Below are 14,662 nucleotides of genomic sequence, written 5' to 3'. Positions count from 1 at the left end.
CCCCCCACCCCGCACTCTTCTCTCGCCACCATCGTTAACATTTCCTAACTAACATATATAATGTTATATGAATATATTTAAAAAATACATTATTATTTAATATATTTAATAATATTATTTATTTAATATATTATTAATTTAAATATTATTACATGTTTTTAAAAATTAAACTACCAAACACAATTTCAGTTTTTTTAAATTGAAAACAATCTTAGAATAAAACTACTAAACGTATTTTTAGAAATGATTCAAAAATAAAAATAAAAATATTTTCATTTTTATTTTTATATAAAAAAATAAAAATGTTTTGTAACCAATTCTAGTCCTTCACTCATGACCAGTTGAACTTGTATAGCAGCAAGCATTTTGCACTTGATAACTTTCAGTAAAGTTACTTTGAAGCTATCTGTTGCCGTTTTATTTGTTTTGTTTTGATAACAACTTTTGTTACTATTTTATGCCAGTATTTGATCAAATTCTTGAACTGCCATAATTTCGGTGCAGTGCAGAAATTTAAAGAATTCTGCTCAAAACCAATTGGGCAGGTTTTTTGCATGTTCTTGATAAAAATGAAAATTTGTTTGTTTTTAAATCACACTTGCTAGAAGATTATTGGTCCTTCACTGTTTGCCTCGTGGATTTGAACCATAGTTCTAACATTTTTGCTATATTTCTCTCTCGCTCTCTCTCTGTCTCACTGAAAAATTTTGTTCAAATTTTCTATTTAAACCTGTTAGTAGGGGTAGCAATTCGTGTCACGTGTCGTGTTTGTGTCGTGTTTTGATCGTTTCTTTTTAAATTTACACCCAAACACAACCTGTGAAACGAAATTTTTTAAAAATTGCAACACGAACACGACACGACCACTTTACGAGTTGACACGACACGACCTGAAAATGACTTGTGACACGAAATTGACCCGTGAACCCGAAATTAACACGAAAATTATATACTTTTATTTTAGTTTTTTACATATTAAAAATAACTTAAAATTCATAACACACTAAATTACAAATACATCCATTGAAATTAAGTAAATAATAGTATAAGATTTTGAGTATAACTATCACGATATCACAAGTTCATAATAAAATTTAACATATGAAATGAAAAATATATGTATTTTTTAGTTTTTTACGAGTTTCGTGTCGTGTTCGGGTTAGGCGGGTCCAACCCGAAATTGACCCGTGTTTTTCGTGTCAATTTTAGGTCGACCCAATTCTGACCCGAACGTCTTTTTTCTCAACCCTAACCCGCAAAATTCGTGTCGTTTTCGAGTCGTGTCATCGTGTCGTGACCCATATTGCCGGCCCTACCTGTGAGGTAAACTGCAAAGACTCTAATTATCAGTCCCACTGTGGAGGTTCCGAACACCATCCTGGGATAATAAAGCCAGAAGGGCTAGAAGTTATAACACCCAAGCAAGAATAAAAATGTCGATATTTATGAGAATATCGGTACTTAAATTTTACGAAAATATCTCGATATTTATGAGAATATTGGCATTTAAATTTTACAGAAATGTCGACAGAAATATCAATATCAGTGGAAATTGACGTAAAAAATAGAAATTCATACTAAAACACTCTATTTTCAAATGAAACTTTAAAAATCTTAAAATAGATAATAATAAATTATTTAGATGAAGTTCTCAATCAAAATTCTAATTATTTGATAAATATGCAAGGTAAAGTATGATCATAATACCATAAATACTAAGCACATGTTCACAAATTAAATAAAATAGCTAAAAGTCAACATAATACATATACCATACATATATGGTTTCAAATATGATGATAAATTATCAATGCCAAAAGGATCTTATAGGACGTTGGAAGGTATTTTGAACATATTTTTAGTTTAAACAATATTGATATCAAGATATGGGGTTTGAATAGTTCCTTATATAATTTTTGGACATGGCATATTTTTAGATTTTTTTTAAAAGTAAAATAATATATATATATAAAGTTGTGGAAATTTCTTTGGAAATTTACCGATATTTTTGTAAAATTTTCGTAAAATTTCCATGATATCCGGTAATTTAATCTTACGTTTTATTTGAAAATGAAAATTTCAGTGAAAATATTGATATTTGTAGAAATATTTGTGAAAATTTCAAAAAAATCTGTAGATATATCGGTATTTCTAAAATACAAAAATTTCTGAAAAAATATCAAATTTTTCATCATTGCGCCCAAGAACAGAGTGTGTAGAGTATCCCCATTGCAAGCCGTGGACACCACCGGGTTTTAATTTTATTTGTTTTATTTATTTGTTTTATTTATAGTATATTATCGTCAGATAAGCATTAGTTGTTGAAATTTCCAGTAACACGGGCAGATATTTCAGTAGTATTATGATGGACTACCACATGTACCAGGGTAGGTTATTATCGGTTGTACGGTGGATTATCACTAATACTTTGATATTTGTCAAGAGGATTTCCAGCACAAAAAGAAAAAAAAAATTGTTCTTTGAGAGTTATTTTTGTTAACCTTGTGACATCTATCTATCTATTAAAAAAAAAAAAAAAACAAAACCTATGAATTTTTATTTTTTCATGACACTTTTTCTGTATTATTCTTGTAATCTAACAAGAAATCCTCTGTTAGGAATATTACTGGGAAACGTTTTTTCTGTAAAATCTCTATAAAAATCGAACTGAATTGCAAGTGCAAGTTCTGAAGGAAAAAAATTAAAAAAAAAAAAAAAAACAAAGGAAAAACTATTTTCTTGTTGAAAAAATATTTAGGTCGCACCAGAGTACTGTTTCTTATTGCTCATTAAACTATTTTTTTCTTTTTCTTTTTTTAAATCTATCTCATTGTTTATTGATGTTGTCCACACTTAAGTATTTTTTCATATACTTCTCTAAAATATCACTACATCAAAAGTGACATTGTTAATAAATGTTTTTTTTAACAATCTCTCCACTAAGTTATTTTCTCTTATATATGTATCTAATCTAATATCTTTCTCATGCGTCCTTCTTAGTTATCTCAAATGTATCCCTATTTAATATTTCTTTTCGTTCCTCTTATCAAATATTATTTTCTTAGATGTATTTTCTAAATATTTTAATCTTTAATTTTATCTTATTAATTTTTTTCTTTAAATCTACTATACTTAATGTGTTACAGTTAGATTTAACGAATATAAATCGCAAGTGCTTTCCAACTACTGGTTTTATAAAGCACTGAACATAAAAATGACCGTTCACTTTCTAGCCAAAATTGGGTGTGGTTTTTTTTAGAATTCAAGTCACAACTCAAACTTTTTTATAGGAGTGTTCATAAACCCGAACAACCCGCAAACCCACCTCGCACCGCCCCAACCCAACCCAAAAAAAGTAACCCGCAATATTATTTTTTAATTTTCGGCCTATTATACCTCTGGCCCGAAGTGTTTGGGGCGGATTGTGGGTTGGGCCCATAACAACCCGCAACCCCTAACCCAACCCGCACAACACATCCCCAGGCTTAGTTTGGCCCATTAATATTACTTCTAGCCCGCGCCAGGAATCACTCAGGCCAGCAGGCCTTCGACCCATTCATTACCGCATTAGGGCAGGTAAGGCAAGTGCTCACAAACAGGGGCCTGACATTCGTTAGGGACTTAGGGTTGGCAAGTGCTCAGTGCTCACAAAACGGCAAACCATTCTCTCACACTCTCTTCCCTCATTTCACTGACCTCTCTTGTGTCTCGGCCGCCCCTTTCCCCTCAGGCCTTCAGTCTCACAACTCCCCTTAGGCCTTCAGTCTCGGCCGCCCCTCTCGTGTCTCATCTCGGAGTTGAAGGTAACGAAACCTCTCTCTCTCACTCGCTTCTTTCGCATCTCTATTTTTTTTTTTTTTTTAGTGTTTGTTTGGATTGGAAATTTGATTTCTCCTTTGATGTTTCTCGGTTCGTGATCGAATTGAAGAGTGGCTGGTTGGTCGGAAGAGAATACCGGTGGAGTGGCAAAAGCGATTGGCCGTCGTTAGAGCTCGCATCGCCAAGGAATTCGCTTCGCTTCCCAAGGAAATCGATCCCTCTTTCTTCCAGACCTTAGACTCTAAAGGGTAGTTTCATTTCTCTTGTAGATAACTTAACTTCATGTCCTACTACAACCATTGAGGAGCCTATGGGTGTGGATTGATAAGGATTGTTGCTGTTACAATGCTTGCTTTGGATGGATTTGAATTAAGCATCTATGTTTGCTTTATGTTAAGACTAATTTATGAGTGTAGACAAATTTATGTTTACTTTATATTTGATGTTGGATGGACTACTTTGCTTCATATTTGATGTTAGATGGACTCAAAAGGATGATTGCTATTTCTATTTGATTATGAACTTTGAATGTTAGATTGAACTTTAAGTCTTTGAGTTTTTGAATGTTGAAACCGACCACCCAACCCATCCCGCACCGTCCCAACCCAACCCGAACATCGTTGGGTTGTGAAAAAATTCTAACATTGTTGGGGTTAAATATGTGCAACCCGCACCCTATGGGGCGGGGGGAAAAAAGCCCTACCCTCACTAACCCAACCCATGAAAAGCCCTACTTTTTTATGTGAGAGAAAATATTATAATATAAAAATTAAATTTGAATTTTTGTGAGAGAAAACACTGTAGCAATAGAACTTGAGTTGTGAATGACTCATTTGGTATATAGGTTCAATCAAATAATTTTGATTATAACTTTTAAAATTTAAATTTTTATAAAAACATACTGTAACAGAAAACGTGTTTGGTATGAGAATTCATGACATGATTCGAATCATGATTCGTGACATGGTTCGAATCATGATTCATGACTTGTTACAGTATATTTTTTTATAAAATACACACGTAAACTGATAATAATTTTGACTCATGATTCTAAATCTGTGAACCAAACGTTCACTAAATTTAAACTTATAAAAAACTAATACCAAACACACCTGAAAGGAAGAAGGCCGTCCTAAGTACATCGATTAAAGTAATAGCACTCACTACTGACCTCAGTCACAAAGAGGGCATGAAATCCACATGGAACTCAAGGGCGCAAATCAACACTGATACTTTCAAAAATAATAATTTAGACATATAATATATAATATGGATATTTATTTATATTTCAAAATGCTATCTATTGTTAATTGTTTTCGTGCCTTTTATTCAGCAAAAAATAGGGCTCAATTAGTTCACTAATTTGAGTTTTTAATTCGAATTGAGATGTAATTTTATATGAGAATTTTTTACTATAGTAAAAAGTTAGATATTATTATTTCTTAGAGCTTTTTACTATAATAAAATTTGAATTCTAAACTCAAATCGGCAAAATGAAAAGAACATTAATTTATTGATTTAAATTTTTAATTCTAATTAAGATGTGATTTTATGTGAAAATTTTTTATTGTGATAAAAAAATTAAATGTGATTATTTTTTAAATTTTTTTATTATAATAAAATTTAAATTCTCACATCCATAAAATAAATCGGATATAAATAAATAAATAAAAAGACAGCTCACTCTTCAGTCTCGTACTCCGTAAGCTTCGTGATGAGTAGTTATCCCAATAGAAGTACAGAACCAGAGGTAGGTACGTAGGTAAATTGGGTTGTTAGGGTTTCAAAATCCCCGCCAAATTTCTCCTCCTCGTTCAATGGCTGCTCTCGATAACGACAAATCCCCCAACTCATCCCCTCCGCTGCACCAGGTACCAGCACTACACTCCGACTCAGTTTCCGGCATTACTCCGAAACGCCCTTCATCGGAGATCCCAAACGCCAAGGACTCCATAGCTTCTATAGCCTCCAAGGTCTCTTCCCAGCCTCTCCAGAACTACGATCCTCATGTTTGGGGCGTCTTGACCGCCATTTCCGACAATGCTCGCAAACGCCCTCAGGTTAGCCCTCAAAATCCCTTATTTTATTGAAAAGCATCGATTTTTTTTTCCGTTTGTTTGTCGAATTGTGGTTGGTGAAGAAAGGAAATGTGAAGCAGGGGATAAATATGATTTTGACTTCGGACGAGCATTACATTGGGAGAGTGGTGGAGGATTCGCGGTTCCAGATTGAGTCGTATTCGGTTAGTGCGAAGCATTGCGTGATTTTTCGGAAGAAGGTCGCTAGGGAAGACGACAAAGAATCATCGAATTGCAACACTTCCGTCTTTTTGAAAGATACTAGGTTGTTTATCGTTGTTCAGTGTTTTTTTTTTTTTTTTTTTTTTTTTGGGGTTTCTTTTGGAGTGATTTTATTGGGAATTATGTAGCACTAATGGGACATATATCAATTGGAAGAAGGCAAAGAAGGGTAGCCTAGAAGAAGTTCGTCATGGCGATATTATTTCATTAGCAGCTCCTCCTCAACATGGTAGTAGTTTCTGTGATTTTCCTTTTCTTCAAATTCATTGTCACAATTTTGAACCTAAGTCATAAAGTGATATTTTGCGTGGCCCTTTTGTAATGTAAAATTTGATCAATTTTAGGAAATGTTGCGTGAATTATTTTGATGAGTTCTAAACATTGACTGCTTTCTTTTTTCTTTCTCATATCAACAGAAGTTGCATTTGCATTTGTATATCGGGAAGTTCTTACCCCTGTTGGTAAAGATGGTGCAATTTCTAAAAGAAAAGCAGGTATGGTATGTTGATAGCAAGGCTAAGTGTATATGTCATTTTATGCTTTCATTTTAATGTATATTCCATGTTGCTGTTTTAATACGACTCTCGGATGGTTGTAATTTTCTGTATTCTGAGAATATTGTTGGTCTTAAGATTTATGGATTTTGGAAATGGATCCGCATACTGTTTTCTTTGATCCAATGACATTGTTGTTAAAAAGGAAAACTATAGAGTTAGATGGACATCATATAAGAATTTTCACTTTACTTGGACTTAATGGTTAGAGATGACTTCACCCGTGAAAAAGTTGTCACGTTAAAATTTTAACTTTTAAATTTCTTTCCTAATTTCCAAGATTAAGCATGGTTATTTAAGTAACTTTTTGTTTTTGGGTACAGAGGAACTTGTTGCTGAAAACAAGAGACTAAAAGGTATTGGCCTTGGTGCTCCAGAGGGTCCTATATCTCTTGATGATTTTCGAAGTCTACAACGATCTAACACAGTATGTTGACGTCATATTGTTTCCTTGTCTTGGAAATGTGTTGTATTTAGAATTGTTTTGGTTATTTTGCTTGATGAATAAGAATTTTCAAATTTAGTTTTGAGGATGAAGATCTCATTTGGGACAGAATCAAATGTTGGGTTTCCTTGTTAGCGTTGTCTTAAAAGGAGTCACTGTTAAGTAGTCTAATTTTCTTTAAATATTTCCTTCTGCAGGACTTGAGGAAGCAATTAGAGAATCAGGTTATTACAATAGATAAACTACAAAATGAGAATCGTGCAATCATTGAACGGCATGAAAATGTATAATTTTACTCTTCCTCCATCCTTCTGTATACCCCCCCTTTCCCTTCCCAGCAGTTTATGCTCATCATATGCTTGTAACACTCATATAGCCTTTTCCTTTATTTTCCTTTTTAGCTTGTGTTATTTAAGAGAGCTGTGTTCGTTTATATTTGATGGTTTCAATCTGTAGGAAATGAAAGAGATGAAAGAATCAATTTCAAAATCTTATGCTGACCAACTCAAAGAGTTACATCATATGGTAGAAATCAAACAAAATGAGCTGGTGGAGGTCAATAGAATCTCTGCTGAGCAAAAGCATGCCATAGAAGACCTTAATGAAAGGCTGAGTGCTTCTACGCAGTCGTGTAATGAAGCAAATGAAATAATGAACAGGTTAGCGCTTATTATTTGGTCAAGATAGTGTTACTTATTCTTCAAAGTTTTGAATGAATTATTTGAAACCCTAACTGGTGAAAACACAGGGGCCTCGTTCGTTTCGCTCACTCTAGTTAAGAACTTGAGTGACAAAGTAAATTCATGTGATAGAAAATACTGTAGAATAAAAAGTTGAATTTGAATTTTTGTGAGAGAAAACACTGTAACAAAAACTTGACTTGTGATTTGAATTAACAAAGTGAACGGAACTAGAGTCTTCATTAAACAAGTACTTAAGCCAACAATTGTAATAGTAATAGTTATACTGAAAAGCCAAATTAAATATTATGAGATATTTGGATTAATGATGGACTTGATAGGGTTCAGTGAAGGCATTTGTACGTTTGTTTTATTTCAGTGTGTGCTCCTGTTCATTACAAGAGATTTTATTAAAATCTGTCACTTGGGCACTTAAAATTTCTTATTTTTATCGTAGCATTCCATATTCTCTTTTCTGTGCTGAGTTTACTCCTTTACTCCTCATGGATATGAAGTTTACTCCTTTACTCCTCATGGATATGATTTTCTTTCCACCAGATTGAAGGTTAATGGTTTACTAGTGTAATTGTAACATATGTAAAAAAACATAGTGATAGCATATTCTTTTGGTTGTAGTCAGAAAGCGTCTATAGCAGAACTCAAGGAACAGTTAGATGAAGAACGAGAACAAAGAAGAGAAGAACGAGAAAAGGCTGCAGCAGATCTAAAAACAGCAGTGCAGAGAGCTCTATCAGAGGCTGAGGAGGAAATAAAACGATCATCTGATGCTGCCTTAAGACGAGAAAGAGAGCAACAAGAAGTGATTAATAAACTTCAGGTATGATTGCTTTGTATCTGGTATGAAACTGCTTAATATGTGAATTGTTTTTGTTTTATTGAGTTGAGGAACAATACATTGACTTCTTACCTTTACAGGAGTCAGAGAGAGACAGGTGTTTACTGGTGGAAACTTTGAGATCCAAACTGGTATTGTTTGCAGTATTATAATACATTTTCTTGGAGAATAATGTTCTACTTCATCCGAACTGTTAAGAGGTCTTGTATTGAATTTCTTTTCGGCTGCAGGAAGACACCAGGCAAAAGTTAGTTGTCTCTGAGAATAAAGTTCGCCAGCTAGAAACCCAAGTTTGTGAAGTGCAATCGGCCTCTGAAAGTGGGAAGAAAGTAACCATGCTTCTCAAGGCCTCCATATATGCGATTCTATGGTTTTCTTGACCTGCAAATTATTGCTGAAGCTAAACTATTAAACTGTTGTGATTGTTGGTGCAGAGAGTGGAAGAGCTTGAGCTCAAATCAAAACAATTGAGGAAAGAGCTTGAGAGTGAAAAGGTAGGAATGTGAGCCCTTTTAGGTTTGGCAACGTAATGTTATTTTCTTTGGAATGTTCACCAAGTTTTTAAGCTGAGGTATTTCCTGCTGTTGGTAGCAGGCAGCTCGAGAGGAAGCATGGGCTAAAGTTTCTGCCCTTGAACTTGAGATAAATGCCGCAATGCGGGATCTTGATTTTGAGAGACGAAGGTTAAAAGGTGCCAGAGAAAGAATCATGCTTCGGTAAGAATTCTGAATAACGAAATTGTGGTCGTGATTCTCTAGCCATACATTATTTTGTTACAGGATGTGTATTCAGTTAATAATGATGAATTTGTGGTTTCCATGCAGGGAAACTCAGCTTAGAGCATTTTATTCCACAACCGAGGAGATCTCAGTGCTGTTTGCTAAGCAGCAGGAGCAGTTGAAGGCAATGCAGAGGACTCTGGAAGATCAAGAAAATTATGACAATACATCAATTGATATCGACCTCAATCTGCCTGTTGGGGATATAAACAGAAGCCAACACCTTGAAGAAGCAGCAACTGAAGACCCTACTAATAGAGTTACCAAAGCAGGCTCGTCTGCTCGGGGGATTGGCATAATTCAAGTTGAAACTTCGAGTGATGAAGCCAGTGTTACTGAGAAGCATGATTGTGGTGTTGGAAGCCAAGGAGGCCACCAAAATACTCAAGAGGCAGAAGAATTTACAAGCGCAGCGGACAACCGTGTCAAGGGTGGCTTTGGTTCTGATATAGATGGAGTTGGAACTGCACCAGTTGGAGACGGAGATGATGTTGGCACCGAACAAGTTCCTGAAACTGAAAGTCCCGGAATCAGTGAACAAAATATTGATCTGAACAAGAGTGGCAATTTCCAAGGAGATACCATGCAACTTGACGAAGAAGCCCACCTACAAGAAGCCGATGAGCAGGGTCAAATGAGTTGTCAAGGAGAAACTTTGAGAAATTCCGAGACTAATAGTCCCTTGGAAAATCAAAAGGGCATGGAAGATACAGAAGCTGGAGGCACAATCGGGACGGCAGATCTTCTAGCTTCTGAAGTTGCTGGTAGCTGGGCCTGCAGCACAGCCCCTTCTGTCCATGGAGACAATGATTCTCCAGGTAGAGACGACAACGACGGAGCCAGTGCCACCCTACATGACTCCAACTTGCAGGTGGCTGAGAGCCAAAGTAACCCATCATCTGAGGCGGCTCTTGTGAGATGGAATCATGAACGTCAAGCATTGTGTGAAATGATTGGAATTGTTGCTCCTGATTTGAAGGAGCAGTTTGGTGGTGGTATGAGTGAAGATAGGAGTGAAGATAATGATCAACAGGGAGGATCGAACTCAGATACTGAGAGTTGCTCGGACAATGATGAAGAGAAGAGGGCTGATACAAAAGGTGGATCGATATCAGATGCAGAGACTGTGGGTAGTTACCAAGACGATGAGAACCAAAAACTGAATGATGCAATGGATGAAGATAAATAAGTTACACAAGAAGATAGTCTTGCATAGTTCTTGCGTGTATATGTATGTGTGTGAGATAAAGAAGTTACAAAGATTTGTTTTTTGTCCTTTTTTGTTTTTTTTTTGCCTTTTGCCTTTGGCCTTTTGTTTCTTAATTAGATAACACTTTCATGTATTTACGATAACGGTGTACATAAGCAGCTATCTGTGCCTTGATGTTATCTGCGGAAATTTTTGTCCTTTAAATAATCTCGATGCTTGCAAGCACAGATTATGATGCATTTGGTACTCGCCTTTCGGCAAGGGGAAATGCCCTACAAAAGATGATGTCCATAATGATAAAAGAAAAAAAAAAAGAAGTAATCATTGTCATAAAAAAGTGCGTTTGAAATTGATTTTTGTTTGTTTTTAAAAACGTTTTTGCACACATTTTGAGACACAAAAATGAAAAAGGTCTACAAATTGTGTTTATTTAGCAAAAAAGCAGTGAGAATAAAATTTGTGAAAGAATTAGAAAACAGTTAAAAGTTATTTTTTCTTTTCTGTTTTTATTTCCTAGTATTTATCAATTATAATATATTAATTAATAATTATAACCAAACACGATTTTATTTTTTTATTATACTCAAAACAATCTCTTAAAAAATCAACCAAACGCAATTTTAGAATTAATCTCAAAATGATTCCTAAAACAATCTTATTTTTATTTTTATATTAAAAATAAAATCATTTTAAAAACCTTACTAAATGGGCTTAGTATTCATAGTCATATGACATATGGATAAATGATGTCATTTCAATTGTAGCAACGCTCTGCAATGTCGTTTGGACGACACCGTCTTGGAAAACAGTCGTCTATGAAAACAGTGAAAATGCGATGCCGAAATTAATGTCGTTATCTTAAGAAACGATGTTGTAGAAAAAAAAAATGATTCCAATGGAAAACAATGATGCATAGAAGGTATGCGCCATGCGGAAATCATACAAAAGACAATGTCGTATTGAGCATTAAGTCGTATGAATACTCATTGCGTAATATGATGTCGTCTGGAAAACAATCTCCAAAATGGAAAGCACTATCCTACGAGTAGTGACTGTAATGTTGTATGCTAACACGTCGTATGAAAAAAATAAATAAAATCCTTTTATAAGTTATATCCTGTGCAAAACAATTTCGTATACCCCTAAAATCGGATACAAAATCAATGTCGCATAAAAAAAAAAAACAAAACGTAGATGGTAAATAGTCGTAAAATAAACGTTGTCGTTTATGAAAAGATGTAGTACAACAAAATCATTGAGGATCAAAACGATGTTATAATGTCTATAACGAAATAGACTCGTTGACAAGTGGAAAGAGTTTATGGCCAATGTTGTCAAATGGAGCAGTGTATAACGAAATAATTTACGTGCGAAAACGGTGTCGTTTGATATAAAGTGATATCTATGGAAGATGATGCCGCTCGGAGAATGTTGTTATGTCTTGAGGAAAACAGTGGCGTATGATAAATATTGTTGTATGGACGGTGTTGTCGTATGGAGAACCTACTTTATACATATTTATACTGTCGTATAACAAAATCAGTGTCGTAGAAAAAACTATGTTGTATGAACTTTCGTCTGTAGGCAGAACAGACAAAAATGTTCGTATGATCCAATCATTCACTCAACTGACTCAATCTAATTATTTTTACGGAATTGGTTTTTATTTCTTCATAACCGACTTAAATTAGATCAGATATTAATTTATGTTTAAAATATCCAATCTAAACCAATCCAATCTGTATGTGAAAATTTATAAATATATATGTATTTATCTTACATATTATTAGTACAAAAATTCAAAGTTTATTTTCTTCAGTTAGATAGATGAACGTCTTACAAAACACGAGTTTAAAAGCTATTCAATTATAAACAAAATTCATAATTGAACAAACTAGTACTATAATGACGAAATCATTATGGTAAAACTATAATTTTCGGGAATATTTATTCGTCATATGACGCGGTCATATCGTAATGATTCTTTCATTAGTTTAAAAATTTACATTTATATAAATATTAAAGAAAAGTGTAATAGTTTTAAATTAAGAAAATTACTCAACTTATTTTTAAAGTATATGTATCTAAATTTTTATCTCTTACTATTGAATAATACTATTTTAATTAATATAATTATTTAATTAAAAAATAATATTAATTAAAAATAAGAGATAAAAAGATTTATGTAATTTAAATGATATTTGTTTCATTTTTCCTTATAAATTAGAGGTTCAACACGAATCATTTGTGTAATTTTTTTTTTTTTTTTTTTTTTTTTTGGCGAAACACTTTCACACGCTTAGTTCCAACGCAGCTAGAGAGAGAGAAAAAAAAGTGAAAAGGTTTAGAGCTCAATGAAAGGCTCTAGTATAAAATCGACCAAAAAATATAGAATTTATCGTTGAGAGTACATGAGTCTGGACCTTTTATTCTTTATTTTTGATAAATATCATTTTGTTAGTATAATTATCTGACTAAAAAGGTTATAAATCAAGAGTAAATGATAAAAATTCTGACTCATGCACTTTCAAAAAGTATTTGTCAAGATTACCCAAAATTGATTGGTCCAAACTGACCTTAGTTGGTTGGAATGGATTGGATGATAGATTAGTTAATTGCTTGTGTGGTGGATGAGAAAATTGTATAATTTATTTTTAAAAGTGTATTGGTCTGAATTTTTATTCATCATTCTTGATTAATACCAATTTGTTAGTTAGTTATTTGACTAAAAATGTTATTAATCAAGAATAAGGGATCAAAATCCTGACTCGTACATTAAAGTGATATTTAGCTCTTTTCCCGTCCGGAATTCAAAAAAAAAAAAAAAGGGAAGAAGTGAGCATTTTCCGTTAAAGCCTTGCGCAATCGATTAACATAGGAAAGGACCCGTTAAATAGAAAATATTTGCATATAATACGATTTTAAGCGGCTCAGGATTTTTACTACCTAGCCATGGATTGCGAAATATATTCAAACAAATCCTGAATAGGTTTAATTAATCTAATGTTTCTTTTGAGATGGGGAATAATATATTTTTTTCAGTTATTATTTTTTGTTTCTTTATTAATGTGAGTATTATATAAAACGAATATATGACTATTTTCCAAAAAAAGAAAGACTTAGTTTATTTTGATGTAATGTATACAAATTACTGGAGTTGTATTAATGTTATCACTGAAAATACATAGCTATTTAATTATAAGAGTTTTTTCCCTTTTTCTTTTCTTGGAAAGAAAATCTTAATTCTGGCTTACGATTTTGGAGACTTCAACATCATAGAGATAATTTTATAATTCTAAGTTTGATAGGGGCATTGTGGAGTGAAAATATTTAAAACAACATTTTGGATAAAGGAAACAAGAACGTTTTGTGTAAATAAAGGAAAAACGGATGGGACGCTGTTTATTACTTAACTGAAACATCATAATAAAATTCTCTCCTCCATCGTGAGAGCGGAAATCCAAAATGAAAATCAAAGTAAAGAATAAGAACAAATCCACAAAATAACTTAAAAGTCCAGGGAAGAAGTAATATCGAGTGGTGAGAAAATAATCCCCAGAGATCAACGTCTAAGAGAACGTACGTGAAAAAGAATTCCCACGAGAATTATAGCTTATGAATAGAGACTAATTGTAAGGAGTTAGAACAGAAAATGGCTTCAAGGTGCGTTTGGTAGATGGATCCAGAATCATGATTTTAGATCCAGGTTCAGAATTAATGTTTGTTTATAATCATAATTCAGAATTATGATTCAGATTAGTGTTTGGTTTGGATGATTCTGAATCATAATTCATAATATGATGTGATGTTTTAAATTAGCTCAAATTATGATTCTAAAACCACACCCTCTCTTAATTGAAGGTGATTCAAACCTATGATTCTGAAAATCATGATTTGAACTCAAAATCATGAATCGTGGTTTTAGTTTCAAAATCATGATTAGAATCACTCTGATTTGAATCCCCGTACCAAACGAACCCGTATTGTCCCACTTTATTTCATTTATTAAAAAAAAAAAA

General features: G+C 33.3%; 1 protein-coding gene across 2 annotated transcripts; it reads left to right on the top strand.

Moving 5' to 3' along the window:
- The first annotated feature begins 5,532 nt into the window (after positions 1–5,532).
- Positions 5,533–10,702, top strand: LOC21405265 (myosin-2 heavy chain). 2 transcript variants are annotated; one of them, XM_024163255.1, is made up of 13 exons: positions 5,533–5,879; positions 5,978–6,162; positions 6,248–6,348; positions 6,536–6,613; positions 6,997–7,100; positions 7,316–7,402; positions 7,575–7,777; positions 8,435–8,636; positions 8,735–8,785; positions 8,885–8,983; positions 9,089–9,148; positions 9,249–9,370; positions 9,479–10,702. In XM_024163255.1, the coding sequence occupies exons 1-13, from the start codon at positions 5,637–5,639 to the stop codon at positions 10,620–10,622; spliced, it is 2,679 nt and encodes an 892-aa protein (XP_024019023.1). In that variant the 5' UTR covers positions 5,533–5,636; the 3' UTR covers positions 10,623–10,702. The 2 variants fall into 2 exon arrangements, with proteins under 2 accessions (XP_024019023.1, XP_024019022.1); XM_024163254.1 differs by having other exon boundaries at positions 9,246–9,370.
- Positions 10,703–14,662: the final 3,960 nt, after the last annotated feature.

The sequence above is a fragment of the Morus notabilis genome, unplaced genomic scaffold (genome assembly GCF_000414095.1).
Source record: "Morus notabilis unplaced genomic scaffold, ASM41409v2 Scaffold594, whole genome shotgun sequence".
In the NCBI taxonomy this organism is placed as follows: Eukaryota; Viridiplantae; Streptophyta; class Magnoliopsida; order Rosales; family Moraceae; genus Morus; species Morus notabilis.
The sequence above is the reverse complement of the archived record's forward strand: the minus strand, read 5'-3'. Positions and strand labels throughout refer to the sequence as shown.